This window comes from Rhamphochromis sp. 'chilingali' (assembly GCF_963969265.1).
Source record: "Rhamphochromis sp. 'chilingali' genome assembly, chromosome: 9".
NCBI classification, from domain to species: Eukaryota; Metazoa; Chordata; class Actinopteri; order Cichliformes; family Cichlidae; genus Rhamphochromis; species Rhamphochromis sp. 'chilingali'.
In genome coordinates this window covers 3895572-3913152 of record NC_137936.1, presented here as the reverse complement: position 1 = coordinate 3913152, position 17581 = coordinate 3895572, and the positions used below count along the sequence as shown (strand labels likewise).

The 17581-nt window shown below is 41.2% G+C and overlaps 1 protein-coding gene across 2 annotated transcripts; it reads right to left on the bottom strand.

Annotated features, from left to right (window-relative positions):
- Nucleotides 1–26: 26 nt before the first annotated feature.
- cstf1 (cleavage stimulation factor, 3' pre-RNA, subunit 1) lies at nucleotides 27–10150 on the bottom strand. 2 transcript variants are annotated; one of them, XM_080891562.1, is made up of 6 exons: nucleotides 10053–10150; nucleotides 9516–9728; nucleotides 8312–8589; nucleotides 8033–8230; nucleotides 7552–7942; nucleotides 27–442 (listed from the first exon to the last, which is right to left on the bottom strand). In XM_080891562.1, the coding sequence occupies exons 2-6, from the start codon at nucleotides 9682–9684 to the stop codon at nucleotides 183–185; spliced, it is 1296 nt and encodes a 431-aa protein (XP_080747688.1). In that variant the 5' UTR covers nucleotides 9685–9728; nucleotides 10053–10150; the 3' UTR covers nucleotides 27–182. The 2 variants fall into 2 exon arrangements, with proteins under 2 accessions (XP_080747688.1, XP_080747689.1); XM_080891563.1 differs by having other exon boundaries at nucleotides 9516–9700; nucleotides 10053–10101.
- Nucleotides 10151–17581: the final 7431 nt, after the last annotated feature.

The following is a 17581-nucleotide window of genomic DNA, read 5'->3' as shown; positions in this document are numbered from 1 at the left end:
CTGAAGTTTCTACACTCTTTAATAGGTCATAAAAAAGAAAACCACATGACTGATTTTTCCTCCTAAGTACTGTCTCTCTGATTCCACTGTCCTCTTTCCATTGAACTGAAAATGATTGAAGAAGACTGAGTGTTTGCTGAGGTCAGGGAAGGCTTCACAAGAGTCAGACATCCTCCTGTGGCTCAGTCTGTGGTTGTGCGGCGGTACCAGAAACGGGCCCTGAAGTCATCACTGCAGGTCATGAAGCCCGGGTTGGTTGGTGAGTGGACGATGCAGCGGACAATGTTATTGTGACCCAGAGACAGCAGGTTTTTCCTCTCGGCTGTGCGGGAGTCCCAGCAGCAGAGGCTGATGGTGCGCTCGTCAGGCAGCAGCACGTAGTCCTCCGTGTGGTTGAACACGCCCTGCGTACGGTGCATCTGACGGCCGCTCAGCCCTGCGCCTGCAACAGATGAGCCCGACAGGTCAGTCTAAGTAACTGAGCATTAAAAAAAATGCTGTAATCATTTTCACTGTACTTTCAAGTAAATATCAGCTGATAAATGCTGTCCTTACTTCCCATGCTTATCAGCTATCATGTGTACTAACAACCGATACCCAAAAACTAAAGTGCTCAAATTATAACAGTGAAGGCCAGATTGTGTGTTAGCGAGTTACTCTACAAACATCCAAGTATAGTCAGTCCAACTCAAACACAGAAAATAAGTCAAGCGTTGGAGAGATGCCAGCCAGAGCCTGACCACCGATGAGGAAGCGCTCACAGAGAAACAAGATATTTGGGCTCACTTTAGCTTCTGTCCCTTAGAACAGAGATGGATGTGAATCTGTTTCAATTCAGTACTTTCACATAACAAAAAACTGTCTCATTGGTGAAATGATGTCATGGTGAAACAAAGTGAACTGAGGATAGACAATATTATTACTGCCTAAAATCACAGACACTGATTCCAAACAGGTTTTCCTTTGGGCCTTTAATAATGAGCATCTCTGTGCATGTGTGGTATCTGTGTAACACACTGTAGTATGTATCTTCTTAGATGCACAGCACATCCCTTCCTGAGAGTAGGCAGCTCTCAGAGACATGCGACCATAAAACACGTGTAATTGATAAATTGTATAGCTTATGCCAGTTGAGCTGGATTCCAGCCAGTCTATGCTCACTGCTACTGCCCTCATGCATGTGGCGAGTGTCAAAAGTGATACTGTGAGTGCTGGCGGATGGTGTGTTTTGTTATCATTTTGGTTGGTTGCGAACCGCTAAACTGTTGAGACTGAACAGGTTGGATCCTACAGGTGTTTCTACGATGACTCACTGCAGAAGTGGAGCAATAGAGCTGCAATAGTTAGAGAAAACTTTTCAGCAAGCTTTTTAAATCTTTTACAGGAGAAGAGAGCAGCAAGTCAAGCTTGCCTCAAGTTGTGTAAACTATGATGACAACACAGTTTGCATAATAATAACCAAAAGCGCAGACTATAACCGTAAGCCACTTTGCAACCCACCTCAAACGTAGCTCCTCCTTTCATGATGCCTGCTCTGTTCTGTGCTCACTACTTCACTGTTTTGCTTTCCCACTGTGGACATAGAATAGTGGGTTTTACGGCTCTCTAATAATCACCTCTGACTACGGTGGCCCTGACTGAATTAAGCTTGCACGGATACACCAAAATATCAGCTGTGGCTTGTAAAGTACACATGTTATTTATGTGATCAACACACAGAATGCCATGATTCTGTCACATTGACTGCCATTCACAAAAAAGGCAGTACAGATGAGTTGCAACACCTCTAACATCATCACACTGAGCTGTGTACCCATTCCTCTGCTCTTCACTCAGCTGACTCACAACTGCACAGCAACACATAACACCAACCACATTATCATGTTTGTTGCTAACACGACTGCGTTAGCACTGATAAGCAACAACGATGATTCCGCAGATGCCGATGAGCCAGTAGCTGTCAAACTGGTGCACAGACAACAATCTCTCAACGTCAACACAACTAAAGGTCAAAGGAGCTTGCAAAGAAAGGCGTCTGGACTTCTTTAAGTTACTTGAAGACGTTTCACCTCTCATCCGAGAAGCTTCTTCAGTTCTAAGGTCAAATAGTGGAGAGTCCCAGATATAAACCTAGTGGGAGTGACCCCCCACAGAGGGACAAAAGGACCCCCTGATGATCCTCTAATCGCCTGAGCCAAGGTGACTGAGAACCTTCACAGACATAACACAACTAAAGAGCTAATGTTGGATTTCAGGAAGACCTGACCCACTCATCATAAACTGAGATTGTTGGAGGATCAAGTTCGTCTGTGTCCATATAACTGAAGACGTCTCACACAAACAACACCATCTCCTCAACAAAGAAAATTGTTGCAGAAACTACACTTCCTGAGAAGGCTAAAGTTAACAAGCGGCTATGCAACAGCTTTTATCCCAAGGCCGAAAGGCTTCTCAACACCAGGCTGCCTACCAGAATCCTCCTTACTGCCACACCCCTCCAATAACCGACTGATAGAAACACTCACTAATGCACAGACACTATATCCAAACGACAGACTGGCAGTCTTATACTGCTCTTGAAGAACGCACCTGACACCTGTCGTGGTCATATCTCTAAAGGCAAGGCATTATAGTCAGCTTAATCAGCTGTTTCTTCTTTATTGCACTTTTTCTAATGTAATTTATATGTTGCATAAATGTTTTGCATATTTTATATTTTCCAGTTGGTTTATGGATTACATATTTATTTTGCATTCATATTTGTAAATCTTGGCATCTGAGCATGTTTTGTTATTTGCACTGTGTGTACACTGTGTACATGGCAATAAAGTTTACTTTCACTTAGCTGCTATTTGTCTTTGAGCAGCCGGGAACTTTTCTTCTTCTTGTCTCCAGTGACTGATGGAAGTGGACGTGGAGATGACTTGGTGACTTTAGGAACTATTCGTGTAGTACAGCATTTGATTGTGTGCCTACAGCTGCCTGATGTATGTTAATTTGCCACCATAAGAATGGTGATTGCATAACTCTAAAAATGAACCACACTGCAATCTTGTGCATGCATGAATGCTATTGGTTTGTCCCTGTACCCGTAAGAACATCACAAAGATGGAGAAATCTTCTCCACAGGCTAAATGACAGCGTGTTTATGGGTCAGATTAGAAGTTGCAGGGATGATGTGTGTTGCAGATCTCATTACAGATGCAGACACATCTCCAACCTAGAGCGTTACCAGTAGAAATCAATGTGATCTCTATAACACTAAGATCTCCAGCAGTGATGACTTGTCCAAACTTTGCCTGCAGAGTAATCTCACAAAGAATAACAGTACTTTTCTCTCATACTGAGATACAGGTTACCCAATTTTCTCCTTTTTGTAGACTTAGGACATTCACAGAGAGCAATCACGGCAGTGTTGTTGATTCCCTGCTAATATCAAATGCATAAGTGCTGAATGTTAGCAGGCAGCATTGTAGATAATATACTTGCTATATGACAGCAAAACTATAACTACCAGCATGTGAATGAGCAGCTGTGTAGTTAGGACTGCTTCTTCTTATACAGCATTTGTCTAGTCTAACTGAACTCACCTCATTCACAACTATTCACACAGGCATGTTTTTCTGCACCTAAATCCAGCACTGGATGCATCGGAAAACTACTTGGGGTTATTATCTTGTCCAAGGATCGAACAGAAACCTTCCAATTAGTACTTAGTAGACTAAATTATACAATTAAGCTCTGGTTTCCTGGGTAACCCTTTTTTTAAATGTGTAGCCTGTGCATAGGCCACACATTTATCTATAGTTATTAATTACTGTTAAATAAGCAGGGCATTGAAGCCCACAGGTTCCTTAAGAAAAGAATCAAAACCACATTAACAATTTTGAAAAAATCCCCCCAGTCTTTGAGCACAACGCATTACTACATCACTGTGTCTGCACCCACCACCCCCGAATTCTCAAAGCACGCCACAAGGGTTTTCTTATCAGATAAACATTCACAAAAAAATCTGAAACTATGATCATTCTTACAAAGGAGGAAGGAAGTGGCAATGCAACACGTCTGCAGACCCTCCAACATAGCGTCATCAGGCTCTTGATTTGGCAGGAGTTTTTGCAACATTTATCAGAACAGCAGTTGAAGACGGAACAGTCACGATTACTCATAATCTGACTCAGTGTGATGAAGATTGTAGGGAATGAAATCTTTTTTTACTGAGATCCAGCACTGCCAGCTGAAAGCTACTGTATATTTAAAACACAGCGTGGACCTCGATCACACTGATGTCCCAACAGCAGGTAATATGTAGCATCACAGAAAATAAACCAGTGAAGGCACGATGACCTGGTTATTGCAATAAAGTAAAATGTAATCCAATCAGCTGACAACAAGTTCTTCACTGCAGTTAGAAACATTAACTCAGCATTGCTCTGCTAGGGGGCAGTGTAGTCTTCACAAGCCAAAGAGCATCAAACCTAAACAGGCTGTAAGGGAGCAAGTGTGGCATGGACTTTCAAATCATTAACAACGGCAGATTAGGAGAGAAAAAATAAATAACACACACACTTCACATTTCACTGTGTGTTGTACTTGTATAACTATGCACGTGTCAACTAAACAATCTTGAACAGCTCATGCTGCTACACCACCATCCATAGATGACACTTTTATTTCTACATCTCCTCACTGTACTTGTCATTTCTCTCGTGAGTTACTGAGGATTTTTGATTTTTTTTGATTTTCCATCAGTAAGCTCTGCTGTTTTTGCCTCTGTTAGCTCCTTTTCACTGCTTTACTGAAACTATATATTTATTCTCTAAATGATCAATGTGAAATGGCCAAATATTACTTGAAACAGATACTGGTGGTTTTAAAAATGTAAATAAAGCATAACTTATCTCGTGATAAAAACTCCTTGATGACAGCACTGATCATTTCTATGCTACAGAAATGGTTTTCATGACCAACATAAACCACATCCAGGAGCACTTCATGCACTTTTTACTGTGCTTGTAGCACGTTCAACTAAACACACTTAACCACACAAACTTATCATAAATGTCTCTCTCCTGACTGATGAAAATAATCAGGAGCAGAATGCTTGTAACGTTCCATGATTTTAAAGTGTCCAAATAAAGCTGCATGCAGCCTGTGACTCTATCAGAGGGAGAATGTTACAGCCCACCACAGACGGTGTTATACTGTCACAGCAACAGGATAACACAGCAGAGAGAGCAGCACTAAGCCACGAGGACGCTGACACACTTCCTGTTGAAATGCCGACACTGGTAGCACTTACAAGAAGGCACTTTTTTTTTTAAAATCTCTTAAAAATGTTTAAAAAATACTTGAAGTTTTAATTGACATTTTTACAAAATGACCATTTTGAGAATAAATATATAGTTTCAGTAACATCCATGAATAGCAGTGAACAAAGGTAAAATCAGCAGTGCTTACTGATGGAAAATTGAAGATATCCTCAATCAACTTGCCTCAGTATCACTGTCACAGATGTTAGATGGTAATATGTTAATATGATAAACATCAGGTAAATTTGCAGTGACCATGGTTCAGTTGTTCAGGCAGTGACTGCAGAGGCAGAGTCCAGTGACTCTGTCACCCATGTTGGATCTCGTCCAGTATAACTGTTGATAACATAATGATATAAAGTGTGTGGCATTTGTTTGTTTACTTATAACTGTCATAGTTTATCTCATCTCCATGACGTTTAGTGGGTTTTTTACTCACTTGACATGTTACGCATCTAAAATGGTTGGGAAGTGATAAGGGGTCACATGCCTGCAAAACCTCTATAGATTAGATATTTATAACATCGTGTAGATGGTATCTGCAGAGTGCGTTGAGAGAAATGACAGTAGAGTGAGGAGATGTAGAAATATAAAGGGTCGTGTGTGCAGATAGCAGTGTTGCAGCATGAACTGTTGCACATATGGAAGCGTAAACAGAGTTTATGCTTAAGAGTTTCAGACGCCACTTCTAAAAAACTGCCATTTTTATTGATTTGAAAGTCCATGCACACTTGCTCACTTCCACTGACTGTGGATCTACTGTAACATTATATAGTTCCCATGCTACAATACTGCTACCATAAGTGCTTTGTCTCTTTCACAGCATTACACAAGTCATAAAACTGTAGAATAACACGTGAAATTTACAAAGCATTGTGGATCCATGTGACAAAGTGACACCCAGCTTAAGTCCATTCAGCTCATGTTTGTATCATCTTAGTGTCTCTCCTGTAACTGCAGCTCATTCCTCTGGTTTTTACAGTGTTGAGCGCCACGTCTCTTTTTTCCTGTATTATTTCCTTCTGATTTGTTTAATTAAACACTATTAAATGTTTCAATATTATAAAAAAATTAAAAGGCGGATAAAATGGCATCATAAGTGATTTTTTTAAACTAAGGCGACCTCTAGTGCTGACTGACAAATAGGATCCTTATTACCACTGCATTATGATCATGCTTGATGGAGACGTTACAGAACAGTGCCTAAAAGCTGATAAATAGGAGTAAAAACCCTTTTTACTCAAGCATGGCACGCTAACACTTATCAAGATGAAACACTGCATATATCCATTTAGGAATTTTAAGGGACAAATGCAAAACATAACACTCTTGGATTTTCTCACACACACACACACACACACACACACACACACACACACACACACACACACACACACACACACACACACAATGTGGGAGAAAGCGCATTTTAATTACGTTGACGTCAGCTAAGCTCCTTACTGTAAGTACTATCCAACCTCTGTCATTTAAATCCTAATAAGAATTTTTAATCAAACCACCTGTTCAGCAGCTGGAGAACAGTAAGCTTTGCCACTGCTTCCATCCACAGCACGGTTATGAAACTAAGAATTAAAAATCATTACAAAAAAACAACACAGGGACGGCAAACACATGATCCATGTGAAATTCTGTTCAATAGTGTCAATATGATACACAATCGTGTGTGAAATATAGAAATATAGATGCTGAGTAACATAGCAAAGTGTTAACAGCTGGGCTTCAGTCAGAAGCTGTGTGTGCTGTGTGGATGCTTTCAGTTCTTTTTTTAAAGTTTTATTTCTGTGCTGGACTAAAAACAGAAATGACATCCATGCTGAATGTTGTATAGATGTACAACAGGCACGTGCCAAATAAACTTTTGTTAAAACAGCCAGAGAGCTGACTTTTTTAGTTGGTTAGTTTGTGTTGTTTTACTTTATTTCTTGCATTTTTTTCTCTTTTCATAGTCTATACACTCGTGACAGAAACAATACATTTATATAAACTATATTTCTGGTCATATGTCTCAGCATGAACAGCTAATATGCACACTAGATAAATGTAATTCTTGAGTGTTAGAATTTTAAATATGAATTTGCCATAAACTTGTTATAATATTTATTTTTTATAGGTTTTAAATGTTGCAAGTAGCTCACTATAGGTAAGTTATGCATCAGCAAACCTGTGACTGTGAATGCTTCAACTGCCATAGTTTAGAATAACAGCAAATCCTCCCTACCTGTGTACTTGACCAGAGTCCTGCCTGTTGAGATCTCCCAAAGTTTGACCACCGAGTCTTTCCCACTGGACAGGATGTACTTGGAGTTCTTGGAAAAGATGGCGGAGCACACCTCCGCTCCATCATGTGCCTTCTCAAAGGTCGTCACGCAGCGGTTAGAGATACCGTCCCACAGCTTGATGCTGCCGTCCTTGCTGCAGGTGACATAGCTATTAGCTGTGGGGTTGTAGCTGACCCCGCTGATGGTGTCTGTGTGCTGGTCCAGTGGGTTGCAAGACACGAAGCACTGGAAAGTGTTGACATCATAGAGGCGCAGGGTGGGGTGCTGCGTCCCCACTAGCAGGAAGTCACCAGAGGGGTGGAAGGAGATTGAACGCAGCATTTCTGCTTCCTGTGGGTAAATCGAAAGGCGACAACTGGATTACAAAGATTTGCATTTATATACATCAGCTTTGGCACTTTGGATTTGAATATGTCCGACCTGTATATATTTAAAGGCTCTTTTTGCAGAGGGCTTGGAGTAGTCAAACAGTTTGAGGGTGTAATCTCTGGAGCCAGATGCCAGAATCTGTTCGGTGGGATGGAAGGCAAGGCAGGTGACTTCATCGACGTGGTCGTACAGCGTCCGAATCACAGGGTGATTCTCCATGTTTTGCTGCGCCGTCTCATTCATCATCACCTGATGTATGTAGAAATGAAAAAATGTCAGTGCACTGGCTTAAAAACATCCAGCATGCCTGTGCTGTCTGAGCTGCCTCACCTCAATGGGCATGGCACTCTTCGCCAGCATGCGCTCAGTATCCAGGATCTTGATGGAGGCGTCAGCAGAGCCTGTAGCGATCAGCTGACCATCTCGACTGTATGTAGCAACGCGGCAAGGGCCCTTGTGAGATGTGACGTAGCAGGTCTCATACTCTGACGCCTCTGGAGACATGGTCTGGACGTCTGCGTCAAATTCCAGATCGATGCCAACACCCGGGGCTACAGTATCGGAGCGACCGATCGCATACTGAACAGCACTATCGTCATTTTCCATCCCTGTAATGGATTATAGGTTGTAGTTAGGATCTGAAGACATACAGTACAAAAACCAAGATGTGGATGAAACAACTGCTACAAAGGCCTGAGAATCTGAGATTATAACCCCAGATAGAGGAGATTAGATAACTAGATAGACAGAATAAATAAAGCCAGTAAAAGTAGCACCAGTAGAAGACTTGAAAAATCTGCCCTAAAAGAAAGTCAGTCACTCTATAATCAGTCATGTTTTTCTTTTTCAAGCTGTTTTAGTGTGTTCGGTCTGAGCTTCATAGTCCTGAATCTTTGTCCTAAGGGCAGAGGGGAAAAGACAGTGTCCAGGGTGAGCTGCATCCATTACGACACAGCTGACTTTTTAGCACATGTTTCGTGTATATGTCAGTCAGAGGTGGCAGACTGGAGCTAACCTAGCAGAAAAATTAGGAGGAAGCTAAAAGCAAAGGGTCAGCAGTTTGGAGGCATTTCACACTGCTATGTCTACTACGTCAGCCTCTTTTCATATCTTTGCAAAAGTTTTAACTTAACTGGAAACTGTGGTTATGCCACATGAGTGTTTCGGAGGATGCAAAAGGGAAAAGTCCTGCAACTGTAAATGGTGCTGCAGTATGGCACACACTAATGACTCTCACTTTCAATCAAATCAATCAAAATAAGACCAGTGCAAACAAGCAACGCATGCAGAGCAGAGAAGAGTGTGACTGATAGATGATCCCAAAGGTCTTACTGAAGTGGAAGAGTGCATTCTTCAAGCAAGTCAGAATTAGCATTATTTGTTTCACTTCAAAAACAGCTCGTCTTATAATTAAGCAAAAGCTATGACGTCGGTGTCGGCTGTTTCTTTTAATTGCACAAAATACTTTTAGGTATCCCCCACCCTCCACCCCAAGATGCTGTTTTCAAGATCAGAACATGGTCTCAACTCTTACCTATCTTTGCCAGCTGCATGAGCTGCTCAGAGGGAGACACAACGCTCTGTGGCTTCACCTCATTGATGAGACTGTTGGCGATGCTAGTGTATCCATCGTAGAGCAGCTGGCTGATGATAAGCTTGTACAGGTGCTGTCGGTCCTTCAGAGTCGGTTTGGGACGAAACATGTTGGGCCACTGTCACCTAAACCGGGTCGTGACAACTGTGTGAACTAAAGTCGAAAACAAAATGTTAACAACCTGCCCCAGGTCTATATTAGCGGATTGGGTTAATGTCAAATCACAATATTAGCGAACACCGTTAGCTGTAGGTATGCTAACAGTGTGGCAGTTATAAGGAATGAATGAATGTGTTAGCCTTGCAGCTAACAACGTTAGCTTTGTTGCTACAGCGATGACAGAACTAAAAAAGAACAATGTGTCCATTGTGAACCGTGAGCCTGTGCATTGTCCAAAAGAAGCGGCACATGCTACTTAACAACATAACTGTAAAAAATTATCTGTTTTTAACATTGAAACACATAAAACATACCAACCCTCTTAAAAGTTCCAAGTGCGCTTCTTGATCCGAACGTCCGTTACGTAATACGTATTATGCGCACTACGTCACCGCACAGAAAAGCGTCATATCCGCGCGACGCGTTTCTGGAGCCGCCATCTTGCTCAGGGGCTCTGGCTAAGGTTTTGGCCTATTCCGATACAAAATACCACGCTTTATGCTGCTTTTTGTTGTTCAAATGAAAATGATAATAGAATAACGTTCAGCTAGTGAAAGCCGTTTAATTTGATACATCATAGTTAGAAATCCTTTTAAGCTAATGGTTTATTGACCCCTGAAACCAAATGAAGGTAATGCTGATTAGAATACGTTAAATAAAAAAGAACATATAAAGTAATGTATTGAAAAGATGTTGAAAATTAAGTTTGTCAGTTCACTATATCTGACATTGTGCCCTGCAAATTATTGAAATGAATTATGAATTATTAAAATGAGCACATTGTAAAATATTTCTCATTTCACTAATGCCTTATACATTAACAGTTATATATACCCCAAACTCCGTTTTTAATAGACAAAGATCCCGTTGGGGTTGCATCAGAAAGTTATGGTATAGGCTTTAGATGGACTTGTGTGAGGATTCTCAAAGAAGACATTTGTGGATAGAAGCCAATGAAAAAAAAGAGTTTATATTGGGCCATTTTAAGTCTGACAGTAATCTTGCATTTCAAAGTCAGTTTGTACGGCAGAATTTCACAAATTCATCTGCAGAATTGATACATTTGAAACATAATTATTACACAAATATTTTAGGACAGTAAGACGGGGTAACAGTGACAGATGGTTTCAAGGTGTGGTCGGATTATATCAGGGATTGATCCACCCCCTAACTGTTTGCAGTGCTGATGGACAGGTTGACAGATGAGGTCAGGCAGGAGTCTCAGTGGATTATGATGTTTGCAGATGACATCATGATCTGTAGTGAGAGCAAGTGGAAGAGAGCCTGAGGAGCTGCTCTGGAGAGAAGAGGATTGAAAGTCAGTAGGAACAAGACAGAATACATGTGTATGAATGAGGGGGAGACAGATAGAAAGATGAGCATACAAAGGGTAGAGGTAGTGAAATTAGATGAGTTTAAATACCTGGTTTCTACCATTCAAAGCAACAGACAGTACACAAGAGAGGTGAAGAAGAGAGTGTAGGCAGAGACGAGTCAGTAGAGACGAGTGCCAGAGGTGATTTGGGACAGAGGAATAACAGCAAGACTGAAAGGAAATATGCACAAGATTAGCTGCTGTTATGTGTGGTTTGGAGACAGTTACACTAACAGCAGGGCAGGAGGTGTAGCTGGAGGTGGCAGAGTTGGGTATATCAGCTCAGGTTCAGGTTGAGCAGTCTGGGGGCAAAGTTAGAGAAGCAAGACGGAGACGGTTTGGACATATGCAGAGTCAGGAAGACCTGAGAAGAGTTTAATGGATGTAATGAAGGAAGACATTCAGAGACTTGGTATGAGAAAGGGAGCAACCAGAGGAGAAAATATCACTACTACCAATAGTAACATTGGTAAGTAAAAAGAAATATTGCAAAAAAAAAAACAAAGCAAAATTTTAAAAGCCAATCAAAAGTTATAGTTAGTACTTTTATTGCTTCTGAAGGTGCAAGTGAAGACCAGAGAGAGATGGTGAGCACGTTCATAACATGTCTGTTTCTATTCTGGGACAGGATGTTGATGTGATGCAAGTACCTGATGATCCACTCAGGCACCAGGCTGAACTGGAACACCAACACGTTTTATACAACAAGACGGGTGAGCAAGCTGTATTTCATAAGGAAGGTGAGATTCTTCCAAATTTGCAGTGAAAGGAGATTTTCTGTCTCTAATTTGTGCTGGTGTGCTGGAGAGCAACATCAAAGGTGGCGACACGAGGAAACTGGATAAACTGATTAGAAAAGCAGGCTCTGTGATTGGCTGGACACTTTGAAACTGTGGTGGAGAAGAGGTCATCCATCATGGCTAATCCTGACCGCCCTCTGCATAACAACAAAAACAACAACAATAATATTATTAACACAATTCTAACACTTTTAATGCAAATACGTTCTATTTATGGGTTCAAGACTTTTTGTCAGCCATGATCCAGGAGAGGGCGCAAAAGAGCACCATCTCAGACACAAAGGGAAAGAAAAGTGTCAGTGATGGCAGCTGGTTGTGGACAAGAGTGGGACATGAGGCTGCTGTGCTTAAGCTACTGGGAAGATGAACACGTAAGTGGTTATAGGCCTGCAGCAAATCCCACCCACGTACAGATGCACACACATTAATGCTCAGTTACCACTTCCTGTAATGTGGTTCATCACTGCTAGTGCTGGCCAAAAACAAAGAGACAAAATGCACTGTAATACATTCAGATTACAGGGATGATGGTGGAAACCTGCTATGGAAAAGGTAGACTTTTTTGAATGATCCCCATCAAACACCGATGAAATAGGCAGAATACCTTGCAGTCCTTGCAGTGCGGGTACATTTTGAAGGAAGCTGATTGTTTTCTGTCATTTCTTATACCGCTCCAGTGGTGGATGCTCATATTTAACATGGCAAGAGCTTGAAATAATGAAATCGGTGCATGTATAACAAAGCTCAGAGTGAAGTCTGAGCTTCACACTGATCGAAACACTTTCTGATGGTTTTTTACTCTCTCTGTATGCTGTGAGAGGAGGTATCCCTGATATTGTCAACTCAGGCACAAAGGTCATGCTGTGAGCACAAAAGCCCCACCTACCTGCTGTTCAGATCTGCTGTTTACAACCACTAAGACATGGGGCTGAAAATGTCTATTTAACGTTTTGCTGCATAAGAACATTTTTTGTTACTGATGTTGTTTCTAGAAGTATTTAGTACTACTGTGGTTATGCCAACATCCACAGTGTGACTCAGCATGTGTCAGACACTCCCAAGAGCAGCTGGACGCACATGGATAAAAGTCTACATTGCACCAAACAACCATCTCTCTTAAACTATGTTGTGCGTCGGCAGCTGAGAGGCCAGCAGGAGCAGAAGGAACATGTTGTTTGTCTCTTGTCGCTGCTGACCATCAGCTGTAAAACTCGACTCAACCTTGTATCCTAGTAACCTGAGCAACACAGCCAAATAACAATTTATCAACATCATCAGACCTCTGCTGACTTTTTTTTCAGCAGACTCCTGCACACATCCACACACTGTGATTTTGTTTCATCTGACTGGGGCTTTAAAACCATGCACTAAAACTGTGCTTCCGCCCTACAGGGCAGTGTGCAGACTGTAGAAAACATGCGTGGTAGGAGGTGTCTTGTTGCCATGTCGACACAAACCATGCTCTTAGCAGACTGGCCTCTAGTTGCCTTGGAGACCGGCTAGAGTCTGTGGCGGTGGAATGATAGAAAAACACTTTGTTTTTTAACAGCAGATGTCATCTGATAATTACACGGCTGATCCCACGTGATGACATCATGTTCAGAATAACAGCAGTAAGGATTTGACAGCAAAATTAAAGCATTTAAAGAAAGATTTTCATTAAAGGGGACATATTCTGCTAATTTCCAACTCCATCTTTCTATTCTTGGAGTCTATAAGATTCCCATTTTAAAAAAAAAGTGTCTGTCTTATAGCAGGCCTTAATGTAGTTTATATTATGTTATATATTATGAAACATGCCATTTTAGTTTCCCTCCCACTTTGTTAAGGCCAACTTTGTTCTGTTTGGCTGCTTCTTGCAAACAGAATGTTTGAGTAGCTGGTGGGCGGGGCCCAAACTGGCAACATTAGAGATGTTTTTGGTTGCTTAAATATATATTAAGATACAAATAGAGAAACTGAATATATGTGTAGTTAATAGTTTTGTGTTAACAGTGGATCGATTTGCTTGTGTGTATTCATCGTCATAGTAACAAATTCATGAAAGGCCCAACACGGCCTGTAATTAAATACATGGGCTGCATCGTCACTTTTTGTGAAACTGGCCAGTAGACTCATAAAAATCTGACGCCTGAGAACAACTTAAACATATAAAACAACATTAGTTTGCATTTTTATACTGAATTGTTTTAACTAAACCTAACCAAAGATACAGAACTGTAAAGTGAAGACAGAATGAAACAAAAGAGGACAAGTGAACAATCTTTAATAAAGGACAGGTTTGACTTATCCGATCACAGCATCCAATAGTGTTTAAACAATATAAAACCATGAATTCAAATCACATGTATTAGTCTGATCAGCTGCATCTTATTATTTAGTGGGAAGTGAATTCAGATGTTTGTGCTGTCAGCATTCACAATACAAAAAAAGGTTGTTGATATCTGGATGTTAAAAATACTACACATTACTCTGTTTTTGTTCTCACCTGTCCACATTTAGTTTGTTTTTACCCACAATTGCAAATTTCCTAGCATCTCTCTTTTACCTATGTTTTTTGTGGTTAGCCCAGTTGCAGAGCACTGGCAGAACTAGTAAATGCTTGCATGCACAGTGTGAACACATAAGCTTGCCATTAACATTTTAAGGCAATATATATATGTAAATAAATACTAATGTTAAAAAGTATAAATCATTTATTGTTAGGTCAAATGTTTGATTGGATCCAAATGATGACTGGTCCGTAGTCTGCCACTGTCATATCAGCTTTGTTAGGGAGTGTGGGCATACTGAAGGCTGTGTTAACATCTTGTTGGACTGCTCCTTTAAAATGCAGTACGTGTCCATCTCCATCATCTGGTGCCGTAGCTATGGTAACGACATTTTCTTGCTGTTAGCATAGGTACAGTAGTGTGAAGCCACCTGCATTTTGCATTTTGTCACCAACCCTGAAATTAATTATTCGAAATGCAGAAATAAATATAAATAAATAAATGTATAAAAGTGATGCATCTCAAATGAAAAATAATAGAAATTAAGGATGCATGCGTTGAGTCATACTTTTGGCATTGTTAGTCACATGTGGGAATTTGAAGGGTAGGTGTGTAGCCACAGGAAAAGAGCTATGATCTAATGTGTTGCTTGTTGTCTGAGTCTTTAACGATGGTAGAAATTTCACCATTAGATATTTCTCCTTGTTTTCCACTGCATTGTTTGAGAACAAACTCACCACATTCTATCTTTGCCAGTGTACTCTGGTTCAAGCTAAGGAGAGCTACTGCCAAAAATAACTCCTTGTCCTCACTATTTTCTGTCTGAAACAGATCAATACAGTCAACAATCTGTCTCTTAATATGCAGTCAGTCTCAGCAAACCAGTAACAATATATGGAGCAAACCTATGTGAGTCCAAATGGGATAAACGAACATTGCTTTACAAGCACGTGCATGTGAACTCATGTACTTCTGCACAATAATACATGCTGTCTGACGGGGGCTGTTGTTGGAGGAGGGAAATTCACTCCAACCTCTCACAACTCATCCATTTGTTCTATGCTTGAGAGAGTGAGAGCAGCACATGTGCAGCCAAGCAGCCACATCAACATTAGCTTTGCTGCACCCTTGTGTATGTGGGTGTATGAAATATGATGTGTGGGAGGAAGTAGGTGGGGGGCAGCGATCATATAAGTGAACCAGGAGTCAGGTACTGCCTCAAACTGTTGACGGTAAAGTCAGCCGCTGAAGGTAAGCTTGCCTTTGTCACTGCACTTCCTCTGTCCTAGCCCGTTGCTTTCACTTTTTTTTTTCTGTCCAACTGTGTTAGCCTCGTATCCTTCCATCTGTGCTTAGAGCCTCACCGCTCATTCACTCCCGCTGATCTCTTTCTGTATAATCTATGTTTTCAACTTGTACTCCGGAAGTCTTTGTTTGACAGTCACACACACACACACCCAGCCAGCCCTTCTCCTTCCCTCACTCCCCTCCTCTCTGCCTCACCACTTTCAGAGTGCATCTTCTCTCTCATTTGCATTTCTTCCGCTTCCTCGTGACAAGAAACAGTTCATGTCAAAGAGCCGTGAGAGAAGATCAGATTGGAGAGGTGCTAGATGGCAGAGCAACACGAAAGGAGCAGGTACACAGAGGATGGGCCGGTTCACTGTGAACGGCTGTTTAGACTGGATAACTATCAGTGACTGGAGTGCAAAGCGAGACGGTAAGTGACTTCTGCTTTATTGTCTTCTGCTGTTTTTTCTTCTCTCAATTGTTGCGCCTGAGTTTTGACCTAGTTAAACACACTAAGTTCTGGTTTCTGGCAGTGCTGTTCTTACCTAAACACTGTGATGGCTGGCAGCACTGTCAGATATTTCCTCTTTTCAAACTTTCATTTTATAAAGTCACATCCATAACTGGAAATGACATTTTCACTTTCTACAGAAACATTTAATACGTCTTCTTTATGTCCCCATGTCGAGAGATTTTTGTGATGTTTTGTTCTTAGTGCAAGCACAGGCTGGTGTTTCAGCACAGCGCAACTTCTTCTTAAAACTAACTCACACATCTTTAACCTCTTAACAACCATTTGGTCAGTAACAACCCATCCAGGGTTAGTGCTGGAATTTTATTTTTTTTTGACACATCATAATAAATACGGAAATATCCAAAAATTACAAGTTGTTACTCTTCAAGTTTTAAGTCGGCTGTTGCAAGCTTTTCCACTTGGTGTTCCAGATATGAGAAAGGTGGATGCTCACTAAACCCTAACCTTTATCTCTCACTTAGACTAAGCGTGCTTATAGGATGAAAGCTCCCTTCATTTCTCTTCCTACATGAAGTTGCAGCATGTGCACCATATGACATATTTACATAACGGTAAGGAAGTGAAAGCACATTACAGCAGGAGGGTCGAGCTCCATGAATAATGAAGTAAGACACACTCACAAGGGGCTCTTCGCTCACTCAGCCGAATGTGAGCAGAGACCAACTTTCCTCAGTTCACAGCACCAGAAAAAGTCTCTGACGTGGGCGTGCTCATGCTGTACAACCAACAAAAGAACGTGTCGAGTGCCAACTGTACTTCTGTGGGTGAATTATGCAAAATCACCATCACAGCAACAGGAAATGAAATTTTCTCACTCTAATGCACAGCTCCCCTTTGATTTGATTTGATCTGATTATTGCACCAATATGACAGTCAGTCAGGACCGAACGCTGCCACATGATACTCTGAACATCAAAGGTTTGCCTTATAATTGATGCAGACTGGTGACAGAGGTAACAGCTAATGCCAGCAGACATACTTGATTTGGCGAGATAAAAGCCCGCCCCAACACACAGACACACACACACACCACTGTGACACTACATGCGCGTATGTGCACATTTCTCTCCACGGTTTCGACTAACATTTCCACACGCAGTGCACATCTTAACCTGCCACTGAAATGAAAAAGGAGAGCTTGAAATGCCTTTGCTCCCACTGTGGATATTATTGCTCATTATCACAATGATATTACTCAGAACCAAGTGTGTTTTCATTTTTCTTTTATATTGCAAAACACATCTCCCTGGATTTTTATCAGGCAAAATCCAGACTGGATTAATTGCTTTATTAGCCATCTGTCCTGGAGAATATTGCATATCTGTCATCAGTACTGTGCTCATTTCTTGGGGCTG

Excerpts from the sequence above, each read along its gene's own strand:
- cstf1 (XM_080891562.1), bottom strand. The coding sequence starts at position 9,684 with ATGTTTCGTCCCAAACCGACTCTGAAGGACCGACAGCACCTGTACAAG. Across the intron at positions 8,231-8,311 it reads AGAGTGCCATGCCCATTGAG|GTGATGATGAATGAGACGGC; the intron begins GTGAGGCAGCTC and ends TACATACATCAG. Across the intron at positions 443-7,551 it reads GACTCTGGTCAAGTACACAG|GCGCAGGGCTGAGCGGCCGT; the intron begins GTAGGGAGGATT and ends CATCTGTTGCAG.